The 15,220-nt window shown below is 34.3% G+C and overlaps 1 protein-coding gene across 3 annotated transcripts in view; it reads right to left on the bottom strand.

Annotated features, from left to right (window-relative positions):
* The window catches only part of LOC149925351 (rho guanine nucleotide exchange factor 10-like protein), a 44,393-nt gene extending 30,533 nt beyond the window's left edge, over positions 1 to 13,860 (bottom strand). For 2 of the 3 annotated variants that reach the window (XM_090161129.1, XM_090161130.1), the window contains exons 1-4: positions 13,573 to 13,856; positions 12,096 to 13,206; positions 10,164 to 10,295; positions 7,297 to 7,577 (exon numbers count right to left, since the gene is read on the bottom strand). In XM_090161129.1, coding sequence (XP_090017255.1) covers positions 7,297 to 7,577; positions 10,164 to 10,295; positions 12,096 to 13,089 — 1,407 coding nt within the window. In that variant the 5' untranslated portion in view covers positions 13,090 to 13,206; positions 13,573 to 13,856. Of the gene's footprint in view, positions 1 to 7,296; positions 7,578 to 10,163; positions 10,296 to 12,095; positions 13,207 to 13,572 lie in introns of all 3 variants that reach the window. The other variant, XM_090161131.1, reaches the window with a different exon arrangement.
* Between the last annotated feature and the right edge of the window lie 1,360 nt (positions 13,861 to 15,220).

Raw genomic sequence — 15,220 nt, 5'->3', positions numbered from 1 at the left:
TAATGTGGTTATAAACTGGCTAAAGTAGTTTACACCTGGAGATTTTCAAACCAAAAGTACGAGGTAACCCCCATGTTTTTCTTGTTGATTATAACATGGTTATAATGTGGTTTTTAACTGGCTAAAGTAGTTTACACCTGGAGATTTTCAAACCAAAAGTACCAGGTCACCCCCATGTTTTTCTTGTTGATTTTAACATGGTAGTAATTTGGTTTTAAACTGGTTAAGGTAGTTTACACCTGGAGAATTTCAAACCAAAAGTACCAGGTCAATCCCATGTTTCTTCTTATTAAACTCTAATACAGCCAAAGGTGCAAAACACAATCTATTACTCAATTATAAGGTGATAACAGAGTTTCTACCTGGTCAAGATGTTGTTAAGGTATTTGGCGTAATCAGTGTAGAGAGATCTACCTTATTTTATTAATAATTAAGATACATGCTTTATTAGTTTCAATCTTTATTTCTGGGAAAATTATCATACATGTCTAGCTCGTCTAGCTGTATTACAAAATAATGGTTAATTGATTAAGATAGAAATAAGCAATGGCAATTGATTACAAAATAATGAATGACAATTAATTAAATTGAAGATAATTTACTACTTTTTCAGTTATTACAATTATCAGTTTGCTTCTACTAAATTAGCAGGCTCAACTAAAAACATTGTTCCTTCTCTTTCAGGAGTAACAAAAAAACAAGGCAAAAAACAGTTGTTAGCAATATTGAATGCATGGATTCGCAATTCCCTATCAATTTTTCTTATGTGACGGATAAAATACCTTTCCCTAAGTGGGCCACTTTGAAATGGAGTCGACATTTTAAAAATTTGAATAATGGCATAATACGTAATTACGCATGTGCAATTTGCTGGGCATGTACATCTAGGAATGTGCTTAACAAAATATTTGATTTTTCCATATATATTTTCATTTTGCAAACAACACTTGATATACATTGTGTTTCGTTTTTTACATCTTGTATATTGTTCACTTTCAAAAACAATATTTTTAATTTTAAGTCGCTTGAAAACATAACAAGTGTTGATAATATCCATATGTGCAAGTAATGATTGTCGTACATAAAATGGTAGGTTTTCAACCCTTTTAGCAAGACCGACAACTGTCACATTTTCAGCAATTTGATCACACAATTTATGTTTCTTCCCCTTTTCCATCATTTTTTTACAAAAGGTTTGAGCATTTGAGCCCACTGTTAATTTTTCATACCAAATTGGGATGCTTACAAAAGCAGATACCGATGATGCAATCTGTTTGTGAATCGATTGTGTTCCATGAAACATTTTTGTAAGTTTCCCATTTAAATTTTCAAATTGGAAACATGAAGTTTCAATAATTGGACCCAAGGTAGAATATGTGTCAGCCAAATGTAGTAACCCATGAATGTTGGATGACATATTTCTTCTACTATACAGTTGCTCAAAGCTTGAAACATATTCTATTAACAGTGATTTGGCTGTTTGTAATTCATCGATTGTTGCACCAAACTTCCATAGAATAAACATTGCGTAGACCAAAAGTAAATGATGTTGGAAAAACACTTGTGGCCATATGTCGTGCAATATTGGTACAGAATAATACAATAAAAAGAACTTGTATTCCGAAGCTTTCCAATAAGCTAAATCTAGGGTTGAACGTGGGAGACGTTCAACAAATGACGGTGGATGAATAGAAAGTAGTCTTTGATCAATTAATGCCCTAATGTTATTTAGTGAGTATGGAAACGCTGAGAACTGGCTGTCTAACAAGAGAGAAAGAAGTTTCCTCATTACTCCTAAAAATACAGCATGCATAGCGTCTACTGATGTGCATTTAATGATATCAGGAACTATTTTACTTAAAATTGTGGGGCCTTTAACACCTAAGAGAGGCCTACCCAAAGTGTTTGCTTCGATCCCTAGAACTATAGTTTCATCATGGGTACGTTCATTTATGGCATGTTGGAATGGGTATACTTGGACATGAGATGTTTCTGTAATAAAAAACGTTTCACCTCTTTGGGTGCATGTACAGCAGCCATGGACTCCATTAAATTGAACTATGTTTAATGCTTTAGCTTTCGCCGGTGCATCACAAGTGCCACAAAGCACCATACTGCGAATAATAAAGGGTTCATTTCGATCTGGCGAAGTTACTTGAAAACCTTGAGAAAGCTTCTTGATAGCTTGGTTCAATGGAGTAAAAAAACAATTTATAACCGGTTGCGTCATACCAATCCAAACTGCTGCCACAATAACATTTTTTTGTTGAATTCTCTCCTTATAAGGAAGCTCGTTTACGGAAAGATATAATGGCCACATGCTTTTTTTTGATGAGTTGAATAACTGCACACCATCCGTATTCCAAGTAAATGAAATACTATTTGGATTTGAAAGGAATCCATTGTTGTCATAATATTTTTTATACAAAGATCCATTGAAAATGCTATTTATGTTTCCAGTTTCAACCTCATCGAATCGTGTCTGCAGCAAATTATAGAAATTAGGTCTTTTCATCATTGCCCTCAGTTGGTGTTTTATTGATAGGTCCATTTGGTGGCAAACATTATTATCAATACTCAAATCTTCAGCACAATTTTCACAATTTTTTTGGTTATTAACTGACTCATGTAAACATTTGGCACAGAACTTATGGTGCTTCATTGAAGGATTATAATGTTCAAAGTACTTTTTGAAATGATAGAGGGATTTTATGCATATATTTGGGTTTGGGCAATGCATTTTAATTAACAATAGAAGGTCTCCTATTGCTTCGTTAGTTAATGAATGCCTTGAGGCAAAGAGAAAAATGGCCAATACACTTTCAACTAGCGTTAATAAAGCACCATTGTATATTGGTCCAGCCTCATTATTTAAAAAAATATCAGTGGGTTCATCGTCGGATTCTTCATCACTGTCGCTCTGTGACTCGCCTCCTTCACTGTCGCTCGGTGACTCGCCTCCTTCACTGTCGCTCGGCGACTCGCCTCCTTCACTGTCGCTCGGCGACTCTCCTCCTTCACTGTCGCTCGGTGACTCTCCTCCTTCACTGTCGCTCGGTGACTCTCCTCCTTCACTGTCGCTCGGTGACTCTCCTCCTTCACTGTCGCTCGGTGACTCGACTCCACCTTGCTCTTGCATCTCATTAGCTATCGGCACCTCAATAACATGTCTTTCATTCTCATTATCTCTTTTGTGGTACACCTGCTCCATAGGCTCTCTTAGAGCATGTTCTTCAGCTTCAGTTAATACTATAGTTATGGGAAAAAGTCTTAGTAAAATTATGCTAAAAATAAAATCAGTAATGTTATTACCAGGCGCTTTCTTTGTTTTAGGCAGATTAAGCTTTGTACCCATTTGGGCTTTTAACTTTGAAATCATACGATAACGCGTGGCTCTTGAAATATTTCCATCTTTATAACTTGGACACCTTTTTATTCTGTTGGAAATTTTCATGGTAAAACCAAATTTTTATCTCAAATATATAATACAGCAAATCGGCAAGTTAAGAAAAAACGGCGGGGTTTAAATAATGGAGGTTGCCAGTCCATAGATTTATGGAAAATTAACCAAAACCCAGTGCCATAAAAATGGACAACCATTAAAATATACTACCAAAATTAACCAAAAAAGGTTAATAAAATTGTGGAATACGCCTCATAGTACTCAAAAGTTTACAATTTTATGGCATTACAGATCTGAAAAATATAATGAAAAATACACTTTTTCTAGATCTGGCAGCCCTACACTACCAACGTGTTTCCTTGGTATTGCACAACCTTGTGAAAGCATTAGTTTCATTGTCTTGAAAAACGCGCATCCTAATCCTATCGGTCTCCATTTTATATTCAATTTATATCTGCTGACAGAGGCTGCTGAGGGTAAAAATGTCAATTGATATTACAGATGAAGAACTGAAAACTCTATTGAATAGTAGTTGTGAAAGGAACAATCTGGCAATAACTAAACAATCGGCATCTGATTGGAAATATCCCGATAGAGCTAGCTCTATCGGGATATTTCCAATCAGATGCCGATTCTGACAATGGGTTTTCATATGATGGTTACTAAACTTAACTTTAGTAAACCTTTTGAGGTCAACTTCCCTAGCCATGTGGATTGGAGTAACTTGACCTTCGGTACCAGAGGAGAGATCGTCTGGTTCACTGATGGGTCTAAGGCCCACTATGGCACTGGTGCGGGGATGTATTGCCTTATTAATAATTTTGGCTTTTATGAAAGCCTAGGGATACATACTAGTGTATTCCAGGTGGAAATTTTTGCCATTTGCACCTGTGTTGCTTACTGTTTACATCAGGGGTATCATGGGAAGGTTATCCAGATTTAGTATTCTTTCTAAACTGGTTTTTAGCTGCTTAGATCTCCTCTGTGCTCTTGGGTTGCACAATAAAGTTCAACTTTGTTGGGTACCTGGGCATAAGGGGCATCTTGGGAACGAAAGGGTCGACGCCTTGGCCAAGGAAGGTGCAGAGCTTGTCTAGCTGAGGAGGAAACTGCCTCACATGTACTCTGTAGCTGCGATTACTATGCAGCCCAGAGGTTTGAGCATTTGGGTATGCATCGGTTGGAGACTCATGACGTCTCTAACATCACAGCCAGGCAGATTTTAAGCTTTGTGTCAGCAATAAGACTTATTTAAGTCACCCAGTTTGGGGATGCACAATGGACCTTAGTCGTGTATAGCTATAAAAATAACCAGAAGTTAGGAGTAGTAATGGCTGGTTAGCGATTTCAATGATTTCCACTTTGTTCTATTTTCTTTGAAAATGTATCGAAATTTAAATGTACCTCAAGTTGTTCATACTAAGAAGAAATCAGTAACAACTCAATGTGATCTCTCCAAGAAAAAGTTCAGTTACAAGTAAAAAGCAAAAGTGTATCCTGCAACTTCGAAATTCCTATTAAGCCTTGTATCAAGTTTAATAACAAAAAGTCAAAACTTTGCCAAACCATTTTTGACAAAGCCAATGCTTCAACACAGTGCTATTTAGGTTGTAATTTAGAGGGAGGAAGTGAAGTGTTGAAAGATATACAGAGTGTGTTATCAACTTTGACCAAACCGAAAACTGCGTAATCAGTGGACCCAATGCCCTGCGGTTCATGATATTAACCGGCAATCGCAGCGTAATCAATGGACCCAATGCCCAGCGGTTCGTGATATTAGCCCATCACAAGGAAACGATGCAAGTTTAGGTAGTGTAAAACCTTCAACAAACCATTTCTTGAACCAGGTTTTAAGTCATTGACACTAAACTATTTGCTGATTTGGAACTAATGGTAGCGCTGTAGAAAGTTTATTTTCGCAGATGAAGTATGCAACGGGTAGTAAACTATCAAGCGTAAACTATTCAACTGCTAGGAAAGCTGTGCTTACAAGAAAAAACATTCATGGCAGAAATTCAAATAATAAGAACATTAGAGACACCTATCTTTACTTAAGCGAGGGTATCTAAGAGGGTTTATTTTATATATGAATTTCTTATTTTATAATCTCCTTATCTTGAGGATAGTCCACAATATTACAAATATTTGATTATATGGGTTTATAATATTAGAAATTATTTAACTTTTATGGGAATAATAATGTTACTTATGATAAAAGCCATGTTTATCAGTATACCCATTATCACTACCTAAGAGCCAAGGTCAAGTAAATCAATTTACGCGCTTTTGGAAAGAAACTCAAAATAATCTTAATGTGTTTTTACATTAACCATTTTGTCCAGTCCTTTCACTATTAGTTTAATTTTGCCATAATAATAATAAAAAATTGAACTTTTTCTCTGTGAGAATGGTGGGCTTGTCTTTGGGTTCATTTAACAGTCTTCAAATATAGTAGAGAGGTTTTTTCTTTGGCTTTTTTTCTTACAATTTTTACTTGAAATCTTGACCTTTTTTGGGAGTCGCATCAGTTGATATATTTTCCAAAAATTTTCCTATCACAGTTAAGCTTGCTGACTGACTGTATGGCCCCTTTGGCAAGTTTGTGAGCTTCTTTGGTATAGTCAGTTCTCCAGAGAGTGAGAAAAGGTTTTCATCAGAAAAGTTAAGATTTTTACTAGCTATAGAATTTTCCATTAAAACCTCATCCAACGTGATTTCAAAGTCTATTTCTGACTGCTGAAACCATTCTTCTCCGTATTGAGTAGCAAAATGATCTACAAGAAAATCTTTACAGGATTTAGTTTCACCAGCGGATGTAGTTAACTGATAAATGTCAGAAGAGAGAAGTTCTTCAAACTCTTCATGTTCTAGTAATTCCACCTCCAGAAGTGAAACTTCATTTGCCTGTTGTACTTCTCCATTGCAAATCATCATACTGAACTCGTGCACCGAAGGAACCATAAAATTAAAAATCTTCTCACTCTCTACTGAAGAAATGTTATTTTTTTTTAGATCAAACTGGAATTCAGGTTTTAGGCTTTTGGCAAATGTGAGATATTCAATTTTAAATTTCACAATTCTTAAACTACTTATTACAGCTGGTTTTTTCCTCTTCTTCTCTTGGAATGTTCTCATGCTCGTAGATGATTACCCTCTCTTTAATAACACTTTCTATTGTGTCAATAATTTAACGTTGAACTGACTCTGGTAATGAAACTGCGGGTTCCTCTTAATGTGTTTTCAACTGGGTAGGCTTCACTTCATTTTCAATATTTTTTATGCTTTTTAGAAGGTATTCTAATAACCAACCGAAATATTTAAAATGCACTTTTTTGTCCACTAATTCCGAAAATATTGCACCTCTTTTATTACTTATATGTAATTCCGTGACTACTTTTCCTTTTAAATATAACTCTAATTTGGTTAAATACCTTCCCGCTTTTAATTCAATTCTATCCCATCTGACTCTTCTAATCTCGAGCATGCGTATAAAGATTTTCGATGATTCTATTATCGCTATGAGACTTTGCGGGGAAAATATATTCAAACATGTGGTACCAAGGGATGCCACCAGGAGACGCATATATTTTGTACGTTCCTCTTCATATAGGGCGCTTGCGATTCAAAAAATTGCTTTCGATTCAGACTTAGAGGACCTTATTATAAACTTATGCCGATACTGATATCTTATAGCACAAGTTGGGTAAATAAGTGAAATAATCGCACACTAGGTGATATTTGGAATAGCATGGCGCTGTTCATTTAAGTTTACTTGAAGCTACATTAATGTTAAACATTTACTTAGTAAGATTTTGTGTGATAAAAGATTTGTCATGTGAAACATGCATCATAAGTTACTATACAATGTAGTAATCATAATAGATTCAACTTACATCAGAATCTTTCTTTTTGCTTCTTTTCTTTCCTCCTTTTAAACTAATTATTCGTGCTGCAAAGCCTCCCTGACTACTAGAGACTGCTTCATCATCTTCAAGTTCACTGCCAGAATGAGCTAGATTGTTCTCTAGGAAATTTGTACTACTCCAACTCAAATGATCACCCAGTTCTTCTCCGAGACAGCAAGACCCATTTTCTGCCAAATGATGCCCATGTATTGCCATGTGATCTACTTCTTCATATATATTATCATCTACGACACCACTGTTTACTGAATCTGTATAAAACATTAAAATTAATAATATTTTTTTGGTAAAATCTCTAAACCCAATAATGAAAACATGAAATTAAGCCTCAGGAAATGTCCAATTTAACTAATGCAATTTAGAGGGAATAAGCGTTTGTTTTTAAGTTAACTAACTAAATTTCATGGTGTTTGTAATAGGTTGTATCACTGGCAAATTGCCCTAAAGATCAAATTACTATTGATGCCCTAAGAACAGTTAAATCTCAATATCTCGAAATGTACACAACACATTAGCTAGTTTCTATGATGTAATAAAAGGACTATGAAGTGTGTTTTAAATTTCAGGCTAAGATTTTTAATTTTATGTAATTGATGGTACGAGACCTTTTTGTAAATCAGTGCCAGTTACTAAAAACTATATCTCAATTTAAAAGCTTTTATTACCATTATTATTACAGCTACCAAAAATTATACGCTAACAAAAAAAGCTTTGGTATTTAAAAAAATATATGTAATTCAATAAGATAAAAGGTTTTAAGCACTTTACCAGTGTTTTTAAAAAATAATATTTGATTAACATTATGTTAAGACTATTTCTTAGCATTGCCCTCAATCCCACTCATGTTCACAAAGAATAAGCTCCTTTCTCCTAAAATCTCATTGGTTATTCCCTAAAGCTTCCACGATTGAAGCATACACCAATTATATTTTTCCTTCCCCCGTCTTCTGGACATGATGCCCTGGGATAGTCTCAACCTTTTGCAAGCATTATTAAATTTTCAGACTTTTGGACCCATATAGCCAATTTCCTGACTTCTCCAGGTACTGTGGCAACACTGAAATTGTGCTCACTCCAGTCTGAGATAAATAGTTAATGATAAATACCACCAAACATAGTAATTGCTCTTATGAAATTGGGCCAATGTATCTTTGGGATGGGTTAGCAATATTTATCTCACTCATACTTTAAAAAAAAACATGTTTTTGACGCAGCTGGCTAAATTATTTAAATTTTTAAGAAGCAATAATTTTTTCTTTAATTTCTGCAGTTTTTCTCATATTACACAAGTGATCTGTTGCCAATGTAAAAATTATATTTACCAATGATAATAGACGCTTAAATAAAACCTCTAATGATTTCCCTAGAAATAGTAATACAGAGCCACGACATGTAAAAGTGTTATATTTTAAAGCGCCCGCTGCTTAATATTTCAATCATTCATCATCACGCCTCTTGAAAGAAAAAAATGCTCACGCGCTATCAACTTTAGCCTTACAAATAAAACTAACATAAACACTTAATTCGTGCACATGTGGGAATGAAAAAGAGAGCGTCATTTATTGAAACACCTATTTAAGCATTTTCAAATCTAAAAATTCAAAAACTGTACATTTTGGCAATATCCTTGCTACTTTCAACACATTGGAAAAAAGCTAAAATATTGCCTCATTAAATGTGCACTTCATTTTATAAACTTTTGATTCTTTTTGGGGGTATTTAACGAGTTTGATACTCATGTTCTGAAGACAAATTTTGTAAATGTTACATCAATCTCAATTAAGGCATAAGTCAACCACCAATCAAGAATAATATTTATTATTGCTATGAAGTTTCAAAAACACTGTATTAATTATTAGCAAATGAAAAATCAGTTTAAGTTCAAGTATGCGGTAAACTTTAACTCCAACACTTAACACTAGGATACACCAAAGAAAAATAAAACTGCTTCTGATTAAAAAAGGTCAAAGCCCTTCCATTTAAGATCCACCATCAAGTTTAGTTTTATTTTTCATGGAACGACCATACATGTTATAATAACAATAATAATAATCAGATAAGCTAATACGCAAGGCAACGCCACCTTAGGCCCAAGTTATCTATCAACTTTTTATTCCATTGATTCAGGTGGCCGAGTTACAAATGGGTTTTGTCAAATGTCAGAAGCCGCATTGAATAAATATTGAATGGTTATTTTTTAAACGAAATTTCAAAGTTTGAATTTATTGAAGTTGAATGATAGCTGTGCATTTTGCTTTGAATTTTTTTACAAATAACTAGTATTCTACAATTTTAGTTGGGCGTTATTAAAACCAGCTTAAACCACACACCTGGCATGCCTAAGCATTAATCTATAAAGTTAGTTTTTTAGTCTTTCATTGCGTGACCTTGCGAATAGGTGGAGACTAATTTTTGCTAGGAATGATTGATACCAAAACCGAAACAATGATATTTCGGCATTTATTTGTTAGTTAAATGTAAGTGTTATTTCTATTAATTAGAAGCCTTTAAAACGCCAATGATAGGTATTTGTAATAGTGTGTCATAGGTGCGTCCCTTAAAAGAACTTCTGGGGCAGTGAGAAAATACAGTAGACTTTATTACAAATTCGTTACGAAAAAATTACTATATATCAAACAGACAGATTATAATGATAAAGATCTAGCAATATACAGTAAGAAATTGTCACAAATTATGTTGAAAACATGCTGAAATTTATTTAATTACTAACTGAAATACCAGAAAAACACATTCAAATGAAACATATCAAATGCTTAAATCAAAAGCAATCGCATGCATGCAAATTAATAGAAAGTGAATCTCAAGCCAACACCAACCTCCTCGAGAATAAATATTGTTGCACTCATGTTTATGGGCATCATCATAGAGCATGTACAATGGTTCACATCCCCCCTGCTGTCGAAGAGAACGTAACGAACCCATTGAACTTGCCTGATTGGCAATAAGCCCTGCATGAAATTTAAGATTAGTGAAGAATAGCTTAAGAGATCCATAGATTTGAATTGCAGTTTCAAATAATAATTGTAATTGCGCTGTAAAAGTTTGTACGAGAATAAGTGGCTACTGGTGCTCCAGAGTGTTAAAGAACTATAATGCAGGAATTTTGAAAGCTGAAGAGACTCAGCTTGGAAGCAGCAAAAGAAACTAGAGTAAAGCTATTATAGATATAAACAAATTACAGCTGATCAAAATTCAAATAATTTCTCATTTGAGTATAGATACTCGTACAAATAGTTTATTAGGTCAGAGATAATGAACCTTTGGGTTTTAACAATGACACTGAATTGGCATAGCTATATTACTCTTGAAGGGAAAATCTAATTTAAAAAAAAAATCCTACTATAAGTGTCTAGCCCCTCTAACCTCTAACAGAGTTGCCAGATTTTGAGCTCGGAATCTGAAAGTAGTTTCTATATAGATCATATTTGGAAAATAAAGTGAGTTAAGACACAAAGTAAATAAAGGGTTTTCACATCTCAAAGCTACTGTAGAACAGATTCGAGGATACCCGCAACATTCATAAAGCTGTGTACATGTTGTAATTTTATAAAGATTTTAATTTGGATTATATTTTGTCATCAGATGGTATTTACATTATAGGATCCCACCTTTGACTCTTATATCGAACCAGGAGTAAAATTATTTTAGAAATACAATCATGAACGTACATCTGGCAACCCTAGTTGTCAAGCACAGTGGTGAGAAAAATTATTGGAAGAAGAATGTGTTTTAAACATTTCTTATCCCATTCATTTGACACTGAGGTCCTCTTTGTGGTTTTATATTATCAAAATCCCTCCAGTCCATGACATTTAATTCCAATCAACAGTTATTTAATCACCCTGTGCCCAACTATTGTTTCCCTATAACGCACCCTAAAAGAATGTAATTTATGCTTCATTATACATTTATAATCCATAAACGTAATCAGGTGTTCTCGAAAGCTGTGATACCACAAAGGGTGATTACATTTCCCACATCATGAACAGAAAATGTGATTACATTATCCCATTTTCTATACATTAATGAGGAAATTAAATTTGTTTTCCACATGACAATGAGAGTGCCTACCAGCCTTTGATTTAACTATGCGACCTATCTAACAAAACAGGTCTTTTTATAAAGTAAGGTGGTCTTCTGGTTTAATGTTTCTTTTACATCACTGTCTCTTACTTGCAAGCAATTTCAGATTTTCTAGTGCAGGTGCTACGGTTATACTACAAATCTGTCTTGTGACGTAACAGAAACATTTCATAGTTTTTTTTGTTCAATTTATTTTACAGAAACATCTATATAATATTAATTGAATTAATTAAATTAAAATTAAAATATTCATTAACATTTGGCTGACCAATATTAAATACAGAAATCAACAAAGTACGTTTATGGATTTGATAATTTCTATTAGGGCTGCTTAAAATTTTTTGAAAAGGAAACAGGAATACATAATATCATTAATGAAAATATAGTTTTGCCCTTGCTTGCTGTTTTCTTACTGACATCTCTATATTAACTGACATTAACCCTTTTATTATTAAGTGAAATCTATTCACCCTCAGAAATACATTGTGTGCCTAGAGAAATACAGCAGAGGGCTATTACTAACATAAAATTTGAAACTCAGTGCACCAACACAGCCTCGCCATATTTACAAATCAGGGTTTAATACCAAATCCCTTAAGTTTTTGGGGAGATAGTACAGGGTAGTACCACCCTAAGTTATCTTCAAAAGTAAACTTTTATAGTACCTCTTTGAGTTTGGCATCGATTTTGCTGATAGTAGACATTTTCTCCCGATGAAGATGAGGCATTGAGATTCCAGGCTTCAGATTGATTCATGGTATACTCATTTCCGTGGCGATTAGAACCATTGGTTGGATCTGAGTATATCTTAGCCGTAGGCCACTGAGTACTTGATGAAACTAAACATTCTTGACTAGCTGTTTCTTTGCTACCAATATGGCAGGCTAAAGACGTTTTTTTACCTAAAGACAACTTATTATGAAAGTTACTGGGGGAGTTATGGTTGACGGAACTTTCCGATGTTTGTGACCCTGTTTCAGGCATGAGCATTGTTTCAAAATCGAGATTCAAGTTTTCGAGAATTAAAGCGTGTTTCTGGTGTACTTCTTGAACCTCATCTAAAACTTCAGGTAGCCTACCAGATGAGGAATAATGAGGACCGCTACTTTTTCGTCGTTGTTGTTGACTATGGTGATGTTGGGCAAAGCCAGCTAAACTCCCCGAATAACAAACAGTATTGCCTTCCTCAACAACATTTTCAGGAATTTCTTCGTACAGGTTAGGTTCAGAATTTCTCCTTTGTGTTCTGAATCCATAGATGCGTTCTGAAGGCAGAGGAAGACGTGCAGATCTAGTAGGGCTCTTAACATCACAACTTCCATTAGAGGTGGCATTGTTGGATTGCTTATAAAACGACGCATATCCAGGTTTTTTCTTTTTCTTCTTCTTTTTCTTTTGCGTTAATGACATTTTTCTTCTCATCTCGTGACTATCACCCATAGAAATGTCAGGCTCAATAGACAACAATGGATTGTAAAAACCTGGAACACCAGATTCAGGATCCTCACTGTATATTGGTTCTGGAATATTTGTGGGTGGCACTTCAATTATTGGTGGTGGCTTTTCATCCACATCACCCAAAAGATCCTCAGTAGGGTTCTTTCCAGCTGCTGCTTTGCCAGTTAGGTCACTGTAATAGTACGGCACTTTTCCTGCCATTTTTTTTCACTACCAGTAATGGTAACTGCTCACAGAGGGAAGTTAAAAAAATACATTGACATAGCTCCTTGTAACATCAACGGATGTGAGTTTGCGAGATTCCATAATATCACAGCTCTAAAAATTCATAAAAATTAAAATTAAAGTCAAGGTAAAAGAAAATATGGTTGGTTTATTAAAATTTTCATGCAGAATACCTTTAAACATATTGATAATGAATAAAAATAAAGTTAGATTATAAACCCAATTGTAAGCCATATTAGAAATTGCTTGTGAACACAAAAGGAGATTTTATTCACCCAACATTACATACATCTACGCTTCTACAGTAGTGTCATCATGACAATGCTGCTTAACTATTCTTAAGTTCCAAATAAAACTATACCATATTTCGCTTTTTGAAGCTCCTGATTTTGGAAGAGCTACCATACTCAAATATGTGCTGAAAATAACAATGCCAAGCTAAGTGTAAAAAAGGCTTACGTTTATCCAAATGATGGAGATTCGCATGTTTATCTAAAATTGAATAACTTGTCTATTCAATTCTTTGCTTCACGAGAAATAGAGCTTTGAAAAACCAAGGCCCCTTTCAAACAAAGTCCTACTACTAACTTCGAAGTGATAATTGTACTAAACTTTTTTGTGACACCGATTACACATTTATCATCATTTTATAGTTGAATCAGTTTGGTAAAAAGGAACATGCAATTCCATAGTCTTCGTTATTAATTAATAATTTAATTTTTCAGACCAAATACATTTTGAATCAAAATAATATCGCCTATTCGAAATATAAATACAATTTCAATGTTGCCAAATTAGAATCGCCAGATGCCTAAAAGAACGCAGACAGAGTTGCCAGGTATAAGCACTGGCACGGCCAACTTCGATCAAGGGTACCGCGCTTTAGCATCCCCGTAAATCGCCTGAATTTACCGTGTATATATTTTCCCACCAGGCTTTCGCTACGACCAAAATTTAACGTTAGTCAGAAAGGAAAAATCCACAAAAAAACAATTATTTTTAAATAAATTTTGAAAAACATTGAATTAAACCGAATGTAGGTTAATATTTAACTAATAGTACAATATTTTGTTTCATGATTCAAATTTTTTAACGGTGTTTATAAATTATAAAAGAGTTAAACAGAAACCAAGAACATCCTCTAGATGCTGCTGTTTAATACTTGAAACACATGTAAATAAATAAATAAAACAAAAAGTGAAAAGAAGATCACTGAAACTTCAGGGTAAATATATTATTTTAACATTTTTTTTAAATAATATTAAGTTAAAATATATTATAAGCGCAATAAATTATAATTTTAGGTTTCAACAAGTTTTAATATTGTATGTTTAGAAAGGTCCGGTTTGTAATTTTATCTGACTGAAATTTTTTCCATAATAAAGGTACAAACCTGAACAGAAATCATCCTCCTTGAAATGCAGGCTGAAGGAGAAATCAAAACGGACGGATTCCGGACGCCAACCATGATTACAATTTTGTATTGTGGAAGCTGTGGAGGGGTAAAGGATTACGAATGGATTTTGTTTGGCTGCAGAGTTCGTCGTAAGTGTCGTCTGCTATTTTATTTTAAATTGTAATCATGGTTGGCGTCCGGAATCCGTCCGTTTTGATTTCTCTTTATTTCTACGTCTTACCATTTAAATCGGCAGTTTCTTTTAAAATAGTTACCACGCTTTCTTGGGGGTAACGTTGTCTTAATGAGCTATAGACGTTTAAAATTATATTTTTCTCTTTACTTGTTAACAATAAACCTTTATCATGCTTTTTATAGTAACCTCTTGGGCTATTTAAAATATTTAGAGCTTCAATTATCGAACCTTCTTTAGCTGCATTCAGTAATTAAACTCATGACAACATGAAATTAAAAAATAGATTCCAATTTCGGTTCCTAGATGGCGCGAAAAAACGATGAAACTCACGAAATTTGAACTTGACCGTAAAGTGGTCAAATTTAAATTACGCGCGGTCGACTGGCCGGAAATGGTCTGAGGTATCCTTGCGCCGACTGTACTATATATTTGGTCTTTCTTAGCCTGCAACTGACTATAGCTGTCACCTCCGTATTCACTCCCTTTGAAATATTTTATCCAGACCTTTATATATG

The sequence above is a fragment of the Leiobunum rupestre genome, chromosome 10 (genome assembly GCF_980474605.1).
Source record: "Leiobunum rupestre chromosome 10, qqLeiRupe1.1.hap1, whole genome shotgun sequence".
Lineage (NCBI taxonomy): Eukaryota > Metazoa > Arthropoda > Arachnida > Opiliones > Sclerosomatidae > Leiobunum > Leiobunum rupestre.
Note: the sequence above shows the minus strand (reverse complement) of the source record. Positions and strands in the feature narration are given on the sequence as shown.